Source organism: Lasioglossum baleicum, chromosome 5, assembly GCF_051020765.1.
Source record: "Lasioglossum baleicum chromosome 5, iyLasBale1, whole genome shotgun sequence".
NCBI lineage: Eukaryota > Metazoa > Arthropoda > Insecta > Hymenoptera > Halictidae > Lasioglossum > Lasioglossum baleicum.
This window is the reverse complement of record NC_134933.1, coordinates 13,226,163-13,244,550: the sequence shown is the minus strand read 5'-3', so window position 1 is coordinate 13,244,550 and position 18,388 is coordinate 13,226,163. Positions and strand designations below refer to the sequence as shown.

General features: G+C 40.1%; 2 protein-coding genes across 4 annotated transcripts in view; one reads left to right on the top strand and one right to left on the bottom strand.

Annotated features, from left to right (window-relative positions):
- Window positions 1–18,388, bottom strand: part of LOC143208546 (uncharacterized) — a 55,603-nt gene that overhangs the window by 4,755 nt on the left and 32,460 nt on the right. For all 3 annotated transcript variants that reach the window (XM_076423003.1, XM_076423002.1, XM_076423004.1), the window contains exons 2-4: window positions 1,260–1,445; window positions 496–643; window positions 136–412 (exon numbers count right to left, since the gene is read on the bottom strand). In XM_076423003.1, the coding sequence (XP_076279118.1) occupies window positions 136–412; window positions 496–643; window positions 1,260–1,445 (611 nt within the window). The remainder of the gene's footprint in view (window positions 1–135; window positions 413–495; window positions 644–1,259; window positions 1,446–18,388) is intronic.
- LOC143208549 (uncharacterized) lies at window positions 24–7,801 on the top strand. Its single transcript, XM_076423008.1, has 3 exons — window positions 24–3,724; window positions 3,862–4,027; window positions 5,344–7,801. The coding sequence occupies exons 2-3, from the start codon at window positions 3,991–3,993 to the stop codon at window positions 5,796–5,798; spliced, it is 492 nt and encodes a 163-aa protein (XP_076279123.1). The 5' UTR covers window positions 24–3,724; window positions 3,862–3,990; the 3' UTR covers window positions 5,799–7,801.

Below are 18,388 nucleotides of genomic sequence, written 5' to 3'. Positions count from 1 at the left end.
TACAGTTTCTTTTACACGCTTGTTAGAAATATTATTCTTTTTGTGCAGAGAGTTTAAAAATCTGGCCAAGGTTGGCCAGAAGAATCCCGAACCGATAGGATTATAGGGGTCGAGGAGATGTTAAGCCAGTTTTACCAAATAAAATATCGGAGTGTTGATTCCGAAGGCAGATATGCCAGTAGACATCAGTAGGATCCTCACGGTTTTGCTCTTGAGCGTGCTGAAGTCGAAGAAGGGTGGCCTATCATCAGTCTTATTCTTATCCTTGATCTTGCGCTTCTGATTTTTCAGATGCAGGATCGCTCTGCGTTGCGGGTGGTACAGGGACGCGCTTCGATAAAATGTGCCCAGAATAAAAGTGAGGAAAACTACACCGGTCACCGCCTGGAGACCCAAACGCCAACCAATTTTACTGTAACAGAATATACGTCGCATTGTTTTCCCACTCTCTCTCTTCTTCGCACTCGATTGTTCCTTCGAAAGGTTCGTCTCTACCTAATCGCTCCTTTTATAAATGCCGACATTACAGCGATCCCAAGGCCACTTCCGGACACGACGAAGATCTCAACCAGCTCTCTTCTTCGCTTGAAATACTGCGCCACCATCAACGTGCTGCAGTCTCTTGTCAAACCAACTCCTATACCTGTATGAAAATATTTTGAAGTAACCTTAACATAATTATCATTTCGTATCTTTGTTTTCAGAGTTCAAGGTGATCTGACGGTCATATCATAGATAGTCAGAGTTGGGCGTTAATCGATTGAAATTTTAATCAAGATTGATTGATTAATGTGTACGATTAAAAAAGGTAATCATTGAAAGATCGACAATTAATTGAAGTTGATCGTCAATCGTTGATTAAAAAAACGAAATTATCGAAAAATCGGAGACTGATTCAATCGATTGATGAAGTTAATTTTTCAGTATTCATATAGTTTTGATTCCGTATTTCATTTCGAAATTACAGCAATTAATCATTAATCAATTATCCGATTGCCGATTACAATTGAAAGGAATGTAATCGTTAATCGCAATTAACGACTAAAGTAGGAGTTTAACTGTTATTCCCAATTAACGATTAATAAGTATTTAATCGCTAACCGATTATATCGATTGAAGTAGAAAGTTATTCGTCAATCGTTGATTAAATTTTTACCCAACTCTGTAGATAGTACGTACATACAATATCTGAATTTTTATGTTGCATAAAGATATATAGTCTAATAATTACACGATTTTACAGTTCAATAATGGCTCACCGACGACGGTGCCGTAGCTGAAGAACAATTGATGGAACTGCGTAGCAAATGAAGTGAAGAGACATCCGAGTGCCGTAACAAGACCGCCCAGAACTGCTGTGAGTCTTGTACTTTTTCTTCGGCATAATGCTATTGTTATAGGAGAAACCAAAAGAGCCACGCCTGTCGAGATTGCACCAAGCCATCCTGAAAAGAACGAAATTGTTTTAAATATCTTGAAACGAATTCGTATCTCCAATATTTCCAAATTGTAGATTTATCTCGCGCGCGCCACGAAATGCACACCAATGTTTCGAGGATTATAACTAACAAGAAATTTTCATCAACGCGAGTTAACGAGCTCCTAGTTTCTTACGAGTTTGACCTTTATAAAGTTATTGCATTAATTTGCAGAGATTTATCGTTTGCATATTCACCACAGTGTGAAAACAGCGATACTTGGATGGAAGACGTTAATAACGCGCCTTCGTGATAATTAATGTTACGCAATTTTTCACAAAATGGCAGAATTATGACAGAATACGAAACAACGATGAGTTTACACGAATTTAGGAATATTTTTATACCATTTCTGATTTATCAAAATTTGTTCATTTCTTCCACATTGAAAAAGGCTGATGGTAGCTATTCAATCATCCTCGTGAAGCATTTCAGTTCCCTGAAAGAAATCTGGGATTTCTTTAGAGGTCGTTGAAATTCAATTTTTGCCCATAATAGAATTACCGAACCAGAACCAGCCGGAGTCAATACCGGCGCAGTAATTCGTTGAAACAGCGTCCGTTAGCATCCGAGCGATCGCAAGATTAATAACCCCTGTTTTTATCCTTTGTCTCTGGAAGGCAGCCATAATGTCTACGATAGAAGGCATTCCCTGGCTAGGTTGATTGATGAGCCTACTCAACATTCGCGACTCAGATCGAGAGAATGGTGAAAATTAATTAAACGACTCGGTCGTGAACGGCCGGCTAATCGCCTACTCGACGCTGTTATAATTAAAACGGTCTTAACCTCGATCGAGAGTCAACTTCTGTTTAGTAATGTTGTCGGTATTAATACGAGTCCCGGCGAGGATGGATCTATCGTAGACAGCACGCCCGAAGCATGTACGTTCTTCGCATAATCCGTCAATATTCCAATACTTACGACGAGGCAGCAGATATTAAAACAAAATTTGTCTAAATCTATCTGAACCAAGAACAAGATGAACATGAAACGTTAAAAAAAGATGAACATGAAGCGTTTCTTTTTGACATTTTTAAGATAATTTCCTGTTCGAGGAACACGTGCTAATTTTTTCGTTGGAGAATACGTAGTAGAAATTCGTGTAGGATCATTTCGTGTATATCTGGGGAAACGTCTGGCGCATAATACTGCAACCATTATGTATCGGTTCTCTCCCCATTGCTGATTGCTGCCCCTGTCATCGGGACCAGCCACTTCGAAACACTAAGGAACGCTATCACTTCCACCCTCGATGCTTCCGTGCCTTGGAAACCGGAAGACGGATGAGAGGGACAGTGAATCGACGAATGAAGAGGTCAACAACCCGATGGATCGTAAGACCATTTTCTCGACGACCCTATTCAAACAGGCGCTGGGCCTAGGAAGATCGACTATCCTCCGAGATATAATCGAAAGCTCGTGCGGTATCTGTTCCCCAAAAAAATTAGTGGAACAAGTCTGAGACGATTTTACAAGAACGATAATTAGAGTGTGGATATTTATGCAAAATAAAAAATGTCTACATCAATTGCTAAAAACAGGGGTCGCCTAGAAAATTTTTTCTGCTACATAAGTGTCTTATACAGTTGAAACTAATACACTGATATCCTTAAATCCATAAAATCCGCAGTCTAATGATAATAATGCGAAACAGTCGCAGTACCAGTTTCGGAGATCCCCGTGAATAATTTATAATAATCAGTCTTCTCTCTCTCTCTCTCTCTCTCGAACTTTCAACCCGGGACAACGGTAGTCCCGAGGAACGTTTCAGGAATGGTTACAGTTATCGTTCGGCGCGTGTAGAACTGCTTGCGGGGATCGTTCCTTTTCTTTTTCGCTGCATGAAATATTCAAACAGCATTCTCTGGGCTTTCCTCTCGCCGACACGGTCTGTTTTGAACTAAAGTTTCTGAATTTCTTTGTTTGCTACGAATCCGCCCGCTAGATTTGTGGACTCCTCGTGCTCTAAACTTCAGGAACAAGATGTCCTCTAGACATATTCCATTATTTTGTATAAGATACATAAAAATAATTTATCTTTTCTAACATTCATTTAGAAGATTGATCCCACGACTGCAGAAACAGAATCGACGAGATTTCAAGGTTACTATGTCGCCATCCCCGCCCAGCGTTTTCTCGTAGACAGTGGGCGTGTCCGAAGTGCTCCACGTGGGGCCAGTAACCTTGAGCAGACGTTTAGGTATAAACGGATAACGTTAGAAGAGTCTCATAAAGAAGATACGGTAACCAACTTACTGCTTCTTTGCATAATTTTCTGAAAATTCTTATGGAATAAATGAAAAATGTTACAAAGTGTTTTTGCATCGATGAACCGTGTTCGGACTACAAGGTGCGCGTTTACAAGATTTTTACTGTGCAGATAAGGTAAACGAGAACTTCCTAATTTAAAAAAAAGGATCGTTAATCCAAGGCATGTCGTACCTACGTTGACTAGGGGTTGCCTGTATCGTTTCGTTCCCTCCAACAGCAGCCAGGATCCGACAGCCCCATGAATTCCCGTGGCCAGAATTTGCACCATAACGCTGGTTAGTACAACTACCCAACCCCAACCACTTTCAGGGTAGTAATGCTGTCTTATGGTGCATCGTGCTATGTACCTACAGCATGTAAAAAACCTCCAATGCGAAAGCTGTCGACACGTTCTTACTCTGAGGCTACCCTCACATTTATGTTTTTTATTTTATACGTTGAATCAAGTATTTCTTGTTTACTGGTTACTACGCGCCCTCGAATACATAAATTATAAGGTAATTTCTACTTTCTCTTATAAAATTCGATAAATTCGTGCACTGTAAGTTTTCTGCGATATTTATCAACTATAAGGTGTCTCAAAATCACCTGACATTTGAAGTACTAATCTTTGACAACTGGCATCAGGAAGTATTGAGGTTTAGTCATGGAGAATTAAATTGTGAAAATTCACTACAAAAAATGGTGAAAATTTTGCAGAGACGGTTCGAAAAGTCCGTACGTCTTTTGGTCATCATAACGCACTATCTAGCAACACGGTGGTGCATTTAATCACAAAATTTGAGGATAGTGGTTCAATTCTGACCGCGAAAAACAGTGGCCATCCTCGTACCGGTCGGTCGAATGAAAACATAGCCGCAGTGAGTGCGAGTGTTGACGAAACTCGAGCAGCGAATTTTGACGAAAGATTTGCATTTGCATGCTTATCAGATCCAATTGACACAAAAACTGCAGCTAGCAGATCATGCGCAGCGCCGTACATTTGCCAATTGGATATTGTATCAACAAATTGATGGTGATTTTTCGAAGAAAATCACCTTCAGCGATGAGGCGCATTTTCAATTTAGTGGCTACGTAAATAAACAAAACTGCCGAATTTAAATGCACCACAGTGTTGCGAGATGGTGCGTTATGATGGCCAAAAGACGTGCGAACTTTTCGAACCGTCTCTGCAAAATTTTCATCATTTTTGTAGTGAATTTTCACAATTTCTACGCGTTGCTCGATCGTGTAATTCTCCATGACTCAATACTTCCTCATGCCAATTGTCAAAGATTAGTACTCTATGTTCGCCACAAAAAAAATGGCGCGCAATTTAAAATGTCAGGTCATTTTGAGACACCCTTTATCTGATCAGATTTCAGATTTGTATAAAAATGAGTTATAAAAACAGTTATAAAAATGACGAAGCTGCTCTCGTAGGAAATTATCGAATTTTGAATTTTTCAATTAGAAGCAAAGTCGAGCAAGGTTCTTTTCAATTTGTTTTGTGGAAGAGAACTTTTCATGTACGACAATTGTATGCAATTTGTGACACGGTCACGCGATCAGACCTAGGATCCTGAATCTCATCTTCCTCGATTTCTTTCAGATCTCCAGGCTCCTGCAGAGATACAATTCCCTCGCACTCTCCCGAAAACGAGTGTTCACCGAGCTCGCCAGAAATTGCGACGCCGCTGTCTTCGAAGGCGGGACTTTGCACGCCATCCCTCTCGTTATGGTCTCCAGTCTTCATCCCTCGACAGCGAGGCTATTGCCACAGAGACGCAACAGTCATGCTTGCCACTTGTCTCCCGTATCTCATCAGGAAACTCTTGTTACCGATTCGATCACTGCCGTCGTTCTATCACTCATTTATCACGGAAATGTTGCTGTTATTTAACGTACTCGCCAACGCGATCGACGAAGCAATTAAACTGTTCCGAGCGCGAATGCGTGGTTTTATTTCGCATATTTTCACTATGCTGTAAATACGCAAAATTTACGGTGGAGAAGAATTATCTAAATTGTCATTTCAGGTTCTTTTTAGGGGAGTCACGAAGATAGGAAGTTGGAAAACCGTGTCTGTCTCTCTATTCTTTTACTACCCGGAAAGTTTCGCGGTTAGGAGCTTCTTTGAACTGAATCGGAGGATCCACAAAACCGAGGAGACTGCGATCCGGCTTGTACGGCTGCCGTGTTTTTTCTTTTGATGATCTGTACGCGTTGATTGAAAGGGAAGACAGGAAATAATATTATCTTTTATCGTGCGACGGGCTTCTTTATTAGTGCTCACGAAAGAAAAACTGGGACGGGGACGACTAAATTTGTTTTTGAAACGGTGGAAGGGAATTCTTTAAATATTATATTGGTGAAATGAATGTCATTATTAATAGTGAAAAGTAATACACATTAAATACGTATTGATGCATCGATAACGAAACAGAGTTAGAAGTCCATTAACTGCCGCAATTTTGTCCACAGCATGCGAATCGAGGTCGCAGGAAGTTGAATGCCAGTGTTCTTCCCTGAATTACGGTAAAAGCTCGACTAACAGGAGTAAAGAACATGGGGGTGTGTTAAGTAAAGCGCTGAATGTGTAAACAACTTGTGGTTCAGCGTAAGCGAAATGGGGGAAAGTAAAAGTTCGTGAATTTATTAAAAGAGACTTCCGCGGCGGTGCGCGCAATTTCGGATGGTCAATGGCCTGTAACAATGAAACGGTTTGAACCGTTTAATAGAATTGGGCTTCTTGATATTCTGCGTAAGTTTTGCTGATTTTTCGACGGAATAAGCAAATATACCAAACACTGTTGCACTCTTCATCTCTAGATAAAATCATTCTTCTAGTTTCATTTAATAAATCAGTTGTTTAACTTTACCAATTGCTTCGTGTTCAGGTTAAACGATCACTCTCTAAATCGGAAATTAAAAAATTTACATATTCGCGAAAGAAAATGGATATTGAACAACACAATCACTACAAATTTAAATGGTCATTACAGGTTCTTCTCATTAGGGGTGAGTTATAAACAAATTCCGTGATTACTAATCAATAGACTTCGGGTGTTTATGTAAAATAAAAAGTTTGTCCATCAAAATTGCAAGATGCAGAAGCTAAATAAATTATATTCTTCATTAATAATTTTAATTTGATGAAAATAATGTATTAATACATTTAAAGAATTTTAATATTTTCACAGTTTTAAATTGCACTCGCGTATGTTTGTTATAAATGCATAAAATCCGGAGTCTGCTAAACAAGAACTGTTAAATTATCCTTAACACGGTATCGCGAATTCCGAAGCGAAAGGTCACGACAGGCTAGACGAGGGACGCGTTGTCGAGCGCGGACTGGATCCAGTTAGACGGTTCCCAGAAGAGGATCGCGGTGAGCTTGCGTAGGGGAGAACGGAACGGACCAATCCCCTCGTTCTCCGACCTCACCACGTGCATTCATGGCCATACGTTTCGCGACGAAATTCGCGACCCGCTGACGAAGTAAATCGAGTCGGTCCAGCTCTCACCTGTTCTTTGTGCGCGTGGAAAGAAATCTCCGAACAAAAGTCAAACATCAAATTCTTGACACATAGTACGCGGGACACGTACGCGATAGAGGAAAGGATAGAAATATGAGACTTAAATTTACTTGAAGCAGGGTAAACTGTACTATTGCTGGCACTGCAGTAGTTATTAGCACTTTTGATTTAAACGGAAAATATCAAGAATTCCCTGGTATAGAAAATCATTTTATATTGCTTCTTATTTATGTTTCAAAGCAACGTTGTAAGTTTTCATAATAGAGTTCCACATATGACTGTTAGCAACGCTGGTATATCCAGTAAGACCGACGGACGACCACAGTGCAGTGTAAATAGTGTTTTATTAAAATTTTCGTTACGAGTATGTATACTTTATCACTTTGTAACTGAATTTCGGACTGTACTACAGATGTAATAAGTGCGTATATGTTTAATTATAAAACAAATAGCCTGTTTAACGTTTACTTCTCACTGTGCCAATGACTGTACTATTTGTCTTACGATTGTTGTTCACTGAATATATTTTATAATAAGAGATATATGGCTCGTAAAACTGTTTGATTTTGCTGAAAGATCTCTATTAGCTTATAATAATAGTAAGTCAAGCTCGCTTAAACATTTAAAAAAAAGGTAAACAGATTTTTACTACGATTTTGGCTTAGGGTGCCAATCATTGTACAGTTTACTTACTATTTAGTAAATAATCAAATAATCATCAAACAGAACGTTAACTTCTTACTACGAAGAACATTCTTCCTACTAACTATGCTTTAGAGGTGCAATAAGAATATTGATGGGTGTCAACTAGGAGCGGGATCCTCTCCGCAGAAATGTATAATCGATGTGGCATAAAACCGTAATTGTCAGTCCAGGATTGGATTAATCATGGCCGAACAAATCGATAAAGCAATTGAACTGAAATCCGCGTAATAATAAATCAGCGTCAACCAGCGAACGTTTTCGCACGAAAAAAAACTTGTCCAATCGATACGAAAAGGAGAGATACGAGTCTAATAAAATACGTCTAGAAATTGCTCGATTACAAATCTCAACGTTCCATCTATCTCTACAGCTAATACGTCACTGTCGAGCTCAACGGTGTTTAATAATTTTGTCGAACACGCTATTATTTTGTAGTAATCTGCATATCTTCGCGTGACTTAGGGATAAATTGACCACAGGGGATGGCATCGATCATTGGGAGAAAGAACTAACGCGAGTAAAGTTATAATTAGATGTCAATCCTCCACGGAATATGTAGGCTCGATGACGATCGAAGATAAACAAAGGGGAGAAACTAACGATCAACTTGCAATCTGCGAAGAAATCATTCGCGATAAGATCTTTGAATTTTAAACGATGGCGATCGATTACTCGCCCGTTCGCTTTGTGCTGCCACGTTGCTTATTAAACATCCTGCACGGATTTTCGAGATGTTGCGCGTGTGGATCGTTCATCCGAACATTGTTACTGGGAATTATGATGAATGATTGGCCGTATACACTACTGGCCAAAAGTTTGGAATCATGGCGTAAATTCAGAGAAACAGGAGGTTTATAAGATGAATTGAACGCCTTTAAAATAGCCAGGAAAGATTAACTTGTCCAAAAACTTACGAGCAGTATGTTTTACATTATGTATTATTTTATTTTTTATCAAGGAATTCGTATTTTTCTTCAAATTGCTCTTTCATTAAAAAACCGACTTTATTTTTAATAACAGCCTGACATATTCAGGGCATCCTGGCAACTAGTTTTTCGAATGTTTCTAATTTGATATTTTTCCGTGCTTGCAGAAGTTGCCAAAGATGTCTCTTTAGACAGAGTTGGGCATCAATCAATTAAAATTTTAACCACGATTGATCGATTAATGTGTACGATTAAAAAAGCTAATCATTGAAAAATCGACGATTGATTCAATCGATTGATGAAGTCAATCGTCAATCGTTGTTTAAGAAAAGGAATCATCGAAAAATCGGAGATTGATTTAATCAATTGTCGAAGTTAATCGCCACACGGTCTATCCATAAATTGTAATAAGGAGGGAGAGAGAAAGACAGAGAGCGGCGATGGAGAATTGACAGAGATATATCTCAACAATTACTCAGTTTACATTATTTTCAGTATGCATACAGTTTTGATTCCGTATTTCATTTCGAAATTTCAGCAGTTAATCACTAGTCAATTATCCGATTGACGATTACAATTGAAAAGAATGTAATCGTTAACCCCAATTAACGACTAAAGTAGGAGTTCAATTGTTGCTGTTCGATTGAAGTAGAAATTTATTCCTCAATCGTGGAATAAATTTTTGCCCAACTCTGCCGTTAGAACATTATCGTACACTGGGTGTACTATATATAAACAATACAAGAGCATTATGGACATAAGAAAATGCTGACAATGAGATCTGTTTAGAAATACATATTATTCAACCAGTAAATGTTTGATATTATAACGATGTATCATTTAAAAAAGTTATCGAGAGAGAGAGAGAGAGAGAGAGAGAGAGAGATATTCGATTTTTACAAAAATCAGCAAGTGATTCCAAACTTTTGGCCGGTAGTGTACAGTAAAGCCTCGATCTAAGGAATACCTTCGGGCCTGCACAGACTTTCGTGGTGGTCCCGAAGTGCTCGTTGGATTACGTTCGTTCGGAAGAGCGCACAAATATCGCGGCGAATCTCAGAACCTGACGAAGTGGCATCGTTAACTCGGCTATTCGTTCCTATTTTTACCGGAGGCCTCCACGTTACAACTGTCGAATCATCGGATGATATAAATTCAGCGTCCCGCCGTCTGTGTTCCAGACTGGCGACGCTGTTTCTTTAAATTCTCTCGAGCTAGTTAGTCCGGCGATTAATCACCACGTGACCACCCTAGACACATCCTTGCCTTATCACCCTATTCTCGCTGCTCTTCGATCGCATTCCTCCGGGATCCAGGAACCATAATTGCGATCTCGTTCCCGTGCAACGGGAACAAACAAAAGAGAATTACATGGCCTAGCCGAGGGGAGAAACAGATAGAATCCTATTTCTCGCTTAATGGCCGGGCAAATGATAAAGCTTCCGGGTCGATCGAGTATTCAGTCTCTATGAAAGTTTCGGGTTCGTTACGAAAGTCTAGACGAGCAAATTGCAGCTGTACTTTCTGGATCAAATTGGTTTCATATCAGATTGTAGAAGATGGTACATAATAAAGGTTCAATTCTTTCCATAATTTGTTTTACCTCTTTTAAGAAAGTTGAAATTGTGTCCGATCGATAGGAAACAACGAGTCTGGATGATCCTTCTCCCACGTGCTTGATATCAACTATGACGTCAAAAGATCGACGACCACAGCTGTCGTTCCTTTCAACAAACGGCCCACGTTAATAGCCACTCACAGCTAAACCAATCTCCTCGAATTTATGAAACAGTCAGCATTAACGGTGATGTACAATAAGACCATCTGACGCCGCCCTACAAGTGGTGTAACTTGGAGAAAACGCAATGTCAAGGCTCCACATGGTGACGAGCAGAGAACTCATCCGTCTAGCCTGTCTTCGCTCGACCATGATGAACGATAACCACACTCTAATCTCCATTCGGCGTTCCCGTTTCAGAATTGTAAGGGCTTCGAACAATATCTGGTCTTGTTGAAAACGAAAGTCGATCGAAGTGGAGATAGAACCATCTCGAGAAGCAAGGATAGGGAACTGCGCAGTCAGCGAGTTAGAAGAAGAAGGAATAAAGAAGAACAGGGGATGATGATTCCCGAAGAAAGATGTGAGTCACCCGCATAGATTATTGAAAAGTTCTTATCGGCTTGGTTGCTGAACATTGATTAGCAAATGCCAGTTCTTCGATTCCAAATTTTCAAGACTTTATTTAATTATTCAGTCAGTTATCAAATATGTTCTACTGTCTTCAAATCCTTGCCTCAAACATCGTTTAATGGTGCTAACACAAGTAACGAAAATAAATATGTTACATAAAAATGTAGCTAAATACACTTCATGTTTTATCGAAAGCCTATAGGATTAATTAAACATCAAACCAAAATCTACTGTAAGTATTTACTCAGTTTTATAACGTGCTTTTCATGGTGAAGAACTCGATATTATCGAATGTAGGTATGCTGTGCTTGCGAGCTTGCAGAGCTGATAAAGAAGATTTCTGTCGCCTGACCCTTCGACTTATCCGAAACAGATGATCACCGAAGGTAAGCATTGTCACTGCATTTTAAAAAGAATAGCAATATAGTAGCACAATAGTAGTCTGCGTGATTCTTTCAAATCAAAAAGACCGGAAAGTACACTTAACAAAATTTGGCTTGGAATGATGGGTTATAGTTCACCAGAGGAAACCAGAAATTTCTAACTTTTTATAAATGTAACCCTGCAGACTTTGACGCGGAAATGCCGAAAATTCAAGTTTTAGTCTTAGGAATTCACTGGTTCAAAAGTTACGAGTATTTTAAGTTCAGCGATTTCGACCGTTCTTGACAGGTAAGGGCTGTCGTCGATAACGTAGATTTCTACGTAGATAAAAACGTCTTTTTGCGCAAGCACTGTTACAATTTGAGAAATTCATCTATCTTCAAAGCTGTTCGCGTTGAACCAACAAGATCGCGTATTCACAGGGCAAACTCGTCCGAGTCAAAGCGACGGTTTTCACTAGAAGACCGGTTTTCACAGAAGGAAACCTCCAGCCTCGTTGAAACTTGTCGTCTCCATGGAAGGTGTTCGAATCATTCGCGAAACTGCTGTCTCGAAAGCACGTTTATCTCGGATGGACACAACTGCGTCTGATTCAACGTTCACCGATAAGAACGGTTATGATGTTTTGCTGGTGGTAGCTAAGCCTTGGTGCTTTTCACGCAGAATATCTTCCCGACCAGTGGGCTGGCCTGGAGATTTTTTGCTTAGGGTTACCTCGATTAGGGGACGGTATCATGCTTCTGACAGAAGGCGTCGGTTATGTACTGCCGAAGTGGTAACGGGGAGGTGTCGAAACATACCCTTCTCGATCAGGATCAATAAGAAGGTTTCCTGCATGATATATGTCGACGACAATGGCAGCCAAGAAACTTTCTCGGCACTGTGACGCGTCTTTCTGGTAAACCACAGTGACGCGTGAACTGGAAGCGGCTCGTGTCATGATGTGTGAGGTATATAAATAGAAAAACCGAATTTTTGTTTTCTGTCGCTCAAAAATTGGGATGGGATCAAGTACCTCGCAAACAGGATCGAACTTTGATTCTTTGGATTCGAACTCTCTATAAGTAAATATGTTTCTTCTATCGATCGTATTTGCTGTTCATAAATGTTAAATGCTTTCGGCGCAACGGTTCGATCGTTTACTACTAATTATGAAGCAATTTTGCTAATTATCAGACAAAATCAATGAAAAGGATCCAAACTAGGATCGAAACGTTGATTTTGTTTGATAATTAGATAATAAAAATGATCGAACCGTTGCGCCGAAAGCATTTAACGTCTCTATAAGTACTTCGAAAAACAGAAATAGTACTCCTAAGTATAGTCGAACCTATGCCAGACAGTTTCGAACCTTTTACAAGTACTTTGGTAAACGGAAATAATACTTGCAATGCATAATTTAATTCCTCTATGCATCATTTAATTCAACATGTATAACTATAATTTCGTAATCTATTGGAAATATTATCCTTAAATAGTTACGAATTTAATAAGACACCTACCTACTATGCAGTTCTGATTTCCAAGATTCGAGTACTACTTGTGAAAGATTTGATTCCTTTCAACATCGAAGTAGTTATAAGTATCTTTTCGAAACTTGTAAATACTCATTCCGTGGTTCGATATCAGTTTGTATAAAATAAATACTTTTCAAATATAATCATTGAAACATTATTCATTTTAAGTAGTAATCGAAACCCATGAAATAAAACTTGGTTATTGAAATTCACTCGGATTCGTGAGTACATATTGAACTTGATCCCATCCCCACTCAAAAGTATGTGAACACTTAACCCTTTGCACTCCTTTGTCGAGTGTGACTCGACATTCGAGAAAGGAAAATGTAAATGAAACCTTGTTTTATACGTATTTGGATCTTCCTTTATTTATTTAAGTCGTAGTTTTTAGTTAAAAACACATATAAATTCCACAGATATAAATTACAACGAAGCTTGAGAGCTATATTTAATATAATTAGTAAACAAAATTGAGAGTTGTTGGCAACAAAACCGAAAAATAATTCGGAGTGCAAAGGGTTAATTGCGATCACCTAAAAATAGTCACGAAGTCATTAACAACCTACGGAGCTCTAGAAGTGACTTTTTGAATTCGATTTCGATTTTCATTAAACAAATAAGTATATTGAATAATTCTCCTGTGATTTTTAGTCTCAATAATCGTGAATTAACAAATTTTAGACCCGTCGTTCCAAATTTAAAAATACTTTAACGTAGTCGGTAAAAGTCAAAATAAGTTAAAATTGTACAAGAAATCGAACGATTCCATTATGTTTATTTACTTTGTTATGAAATAAATGTACAAACTGTGCGACCGATCCAATTTGTGTAATTTTGATGCGTGCTTCTCAAAATAGAATCCCTTTCCTCTTTCCGATATTATTACAACCGTCCGACGTATGTTCAGCGAACCTGAAATGTCAACAGACAAAATGAACGAGTTTCAAACTCGTCACGTTTCAAAACTAGTCTTCCAGACGTTGAGGAACGGCATCGCTCTTTCACTGATTCGACACAGAAATAAAAGTCTTCCGAACTAAGTGAACAACTCAATCTTGTAAAAGAGTTTATTATTAGAACCGTTGTCATCGTGACAGATGGACCACATTTTCTTTTCGCGCGGTCTGCATACCGGTATACATATATTACCTGTTGTCCGAAACGGGAACATTAGTTACCACCAACTATTCTGGTCCACTTTATGGATTACTTTGCACGATCGCGTTCGTCCGTTAGACTAAGCGAGGCGGTGAAACGTCGCTGGAGGCAGATAGCTGCTTGGATCTCAGATCTGGATCAGCTGTACGAGCTGCTATTAATTTGCAACCGTATAATCCACCGTCGAATTGGTTCCTAACACCGCCAGTAAATCTCTCATTTTAAGAGACCTCTAATACAGAGAACACAACATTAAGAGTTCTATCCTGAAGTTCAGACTCTAGCTGTCCATAGCAAATACTTCAGAAGCATAACATTGAATTTCATTCATTGCTCCAAAATACTCGCACATTTTATAAGTAATAAAATTGATACTTTTAAACCACAAATGAGGTTCGCTGAAAAAAGACATTGGAAACGTGAATGTACGGATATTTAAACTGGTAAACTATACTGCTAATCGCGCATGAGGAATATTTACAATGGGACCGTTGTTACCACGCTGAACTAAGCTTAAGCCGGCGCGAGAGGAAATAACGAGGCTAACCGGAAGTATAGCAGCAAGGCCACGTAATCTGCGTAATGTGTTTCAATTTATTTAAAGGCACCCGTGGTCTAGGCGGATCGAATGGGCGGCCGCGGTATTTCACTGGAAATTAACTTAAACACTCCCACGAGGACGTGCATAATAAATACCAACGGGAAAACTAAATTAAAAATTATTTATAGTCGACCGGTGGCAATAGAATCAACGAATGCAAATTGGTCATGACTGTTGAAAAAGTATAACTGTCAAAGAAAATAGCCTGTTATTCACGGCCGACTAACGTACATTTTTATGGCGCCCCAAGACAGATAGGAGTCGTTACTTGATGCACGAGCCCAGAGTCTCTTAACACTAAACCTATCGAGCCTCAAAAGTAACTGGAATATGCTCCCTTATATTATAGGTGTGCAAATAAGTTCTTTCCCTTTTTTTCCAAATTCAAGATTTGATTACATTTTACGTACATAAAATGTAATGAAATCTTGTCTGGTGTGACTCCCAATCTTTCTGCCAATTCTTCTTGCTACTGGGTCGGATTTTCGTTGAGCAATTCCTCTAACCCACCGCAAAGTTGTGCTAATTCAATTACATTGTGATTCAATTACGCAATTGAATTAATTTGTAGTTCAATTATAGTAATTCAACTACGTCGTAACTGAATTACATAATTCAATTACCAAGTATTTTAATCAGATGTGTAATTGAAATACAATACAATTGAAATACAGCTCTCCAAATTATATCCCAGAACTTTGAAGAATTGCGATATATATTTTTATGTTTTTCTTTCATATACTTGCTCAATGCCCAATTATTTTCGCAAGGAACGCCGCATCGACGGAAATTAAAATAGTCGTTCAGCGTTTCACGTATGCCGCGGGATTCCTGGCGTTCCATCCTCGCGTTCCTTCGCTCGGAAGTAACTTTCCCGCCATCTTTATGCCCGTTGCTCCGATAAATCTGCCTTCTTTCTGCCCCCCGAGAGACTGTTGCGCATTTCACCCTGCCCCCATCCCTCCTCGAATCGCGAACGCTCGACACAGCCTCGCCCGGTATTTTTGCACGGACTGCACTCGTATCTCTCATTACTTTACGGCGCGGCGGGCAATTTGCGGACCGGAGAGCCGCCGCGAGCCGCCATTTTATAACAACCGGCAGTTAGTTACGCGTGCAAGTGGCACTTGTTCATCCCTCTGCCCCTGGGTGCCGAACCGAACGTGCTCCTCCGTCTTTTCAAAGACTTTCATTATCAATGAAAATATTTTCGACAGCGGTTTGATCGACGACGTCTCCTGCTCGCCCTCGATATTTACAGTTGACAGTAACGACGCAGGCTTCTGCACCGTACATGGATCCACGTCGTCGCGTCGTCGTCGTTCCGGCTAAGGAGTAACGGGCAGAAAATGGGGCAATGATTTCGACCGTGAAAGTGCCTCGGAACTAAAATAAGTTCGACCGGTTGTTAAGTTAAAGAGCTACTTGATGCTTCGCGCGCCGCTGCAGTTGTTCAATCGCGCCGACGCTAGGCGGCCGCATGCTTCTCTACACTTTCGCTCCTAATTATCTCGATGGCTTCGAACGTTCAACCTCTCGCGTCGATAATTGCTACACGCGGATACGCGTGACCAAAACGAAAAGAATTTTTTTTAATTTGATGGATCGTTTAACCCCTTGCAATTTTCTTTACCGTTACAGCGATTAAAACGTCTTTATCCCGAAAAATGTCGTAGAAGAGGAAAGAAAATGTCCATCCTCTTTATAGCCCTTTCTTGCGTCTGAATTCCCGCTTTTAAGGACGCCGGGTTTTCGCGCAGATGCCTCTTGGGGAGGTTTCCGTTCGGGCCGAGGATTATTGTAACAGTGTAGATAAAGAAAGGTGACATTCGCGAGAGGACAGAGAATCCCCGGTAAGAGGATTCTGGTATCAGCGACGATGAGACCATGCTCGTTTCGTGGATGTTAACAATCGGAAGGGAATACCCTGATCCCGTGCGCTCCTCCTTTCCCGTTGCTTGCGAATTCTTTTCTCTGTCTCTTGAGAATATTTCGCTGTGATATAGAGTAGTACCGTAATGAACATTCCAGTTGATAGGAATGAGTTGAAATAGAAATGAGAACACAGTTCTTGTATAGCTGGTTGATTGCGCTTCTGGTAATTTTGAGAAGCACTATAAAATAATAGGATTAAAAATACTAGTAAATTAGTTTTTACTAAGACTGAAGATTGTGTGCGGAAGATATAAAAAGTTTTACGCCATCCTCTCTCCAGAATTAGAATTTGCATGATCGAGTATATTACCATAATTACCCGCAATGAATAAAACGCAATGTACATTCGCAATGGCGCCTGTTCGCCGGCCAAGAGATTCGAAATCGGCAATAATAGCGAAATCGCTTCATAATTCATGCCATCGATCTTCCCAAGTGTAATGATGCTGTTCTGGAAAGCTGTTGCATTCACGAATGCCTACGAATTAATCCAACTGTTTCGCGTCATCAATCATGGATCAGCAGGCTTTCGCTCGCGATCCAGCGATTTGAATCACTTTAGCCGCTCGAGAAAGAAGTTGGCCCACCTGCGAGGATAATTATACTATGTTCTTTTACAGGCTCAGCCACGATCGCTTGCGTACGCGTTCGTTTAGCGTGAGGAACACTTTCTCGAATGGGAACAGGATCAACGTAGATCCGTCTGTGTGACGTCAGTTCTAGACGTTACGTTCTCGAACAGTTTCACTGAGAGGATAGGTCCTCGTGACGGGTGACGTAAACTCGAAAGAGCAATTCATCTTTATTCGACCGTTCAGGAAACGTGGTTGCACCCCGATCGGCAAACGACACGGGTCGTCGCAGATGGAGACTAGAATGCACACGATTTTATGGTTGCTTGAAGTTCACAGATTTTATGGGAACTCTACTCAATTCGATCGTTGACACTTGGATAATGTGTCAATTACAGTAAATAATTATAAACTGAATCCTACTTTTAGATTTTTCTTTAGACTTTCCGAACGCCCTAATATTTTATACATTTAAAATAACTAACAAACCTACAACAACGAGGGTGAAATCGCGATGCATCTTTCATCCGGTTGCACGGCTACGACCGCTTTGTCCGCGCGACAGTTTCTGGTTTCTCGTGCGTACCCACTTCTCGGTCGCGGTTTGGCGAACGGCCAAATGCCCCAAGTGCCGTCGAGTATTCCTACATCTGCCGCCAATAAACGGGTTATGAATCGCGCTAATTATACGCGACACGTTCTTACCGCCCGTTTAATTCACCGAAGGGGGTGAGAGAGAGAGAGAGAGAAAGAGAGGGAGAGCGGGGCTCTCGACTGCTGCTTCGCGAGCGATGCACTCTTCAGGGACAAGTGCTCCCCGAATGCATCCCACTCGAGACGTACGCGAGTTTGGTAACATTGTGCAGAAAAAGTCTGCCGAGCATTCCGTCTGCACACATCCTCGTCGCATAAATTGAAAAAGAACTTGAATTCTTGAAGTGCCAGGAAAACTTAGCCTCCATCTCATTAGACTTTCCAACCATTTTTAACTCCCGTAAGATGAAACGATCAACATTCTCAAATTTGTACATTACAATTTCCTGTTTTCAAGACCGGTGATTATTGCATAACTTTGGAAAATCTATGGCACATGGCTAAACACTTTTTAATGGAACCTTCAATAATAACA

Excerpts from the sequence above, each read along its gene's own strand:
- LOC143208549 (XM_076423008.1), top strand. The coding sequence starts at position 3,991 with ATGAATTCCCGTGGCCAGAATTTGCACCATAACGCTG. Across the intron at positions 4,028-5,343 it reads GAATTTGCACCATAACGCTG|ATCTCCAGGCTCCTGCAGAG; the intron begins GTTAGTACAACT and ends GATTTCTTTCAG.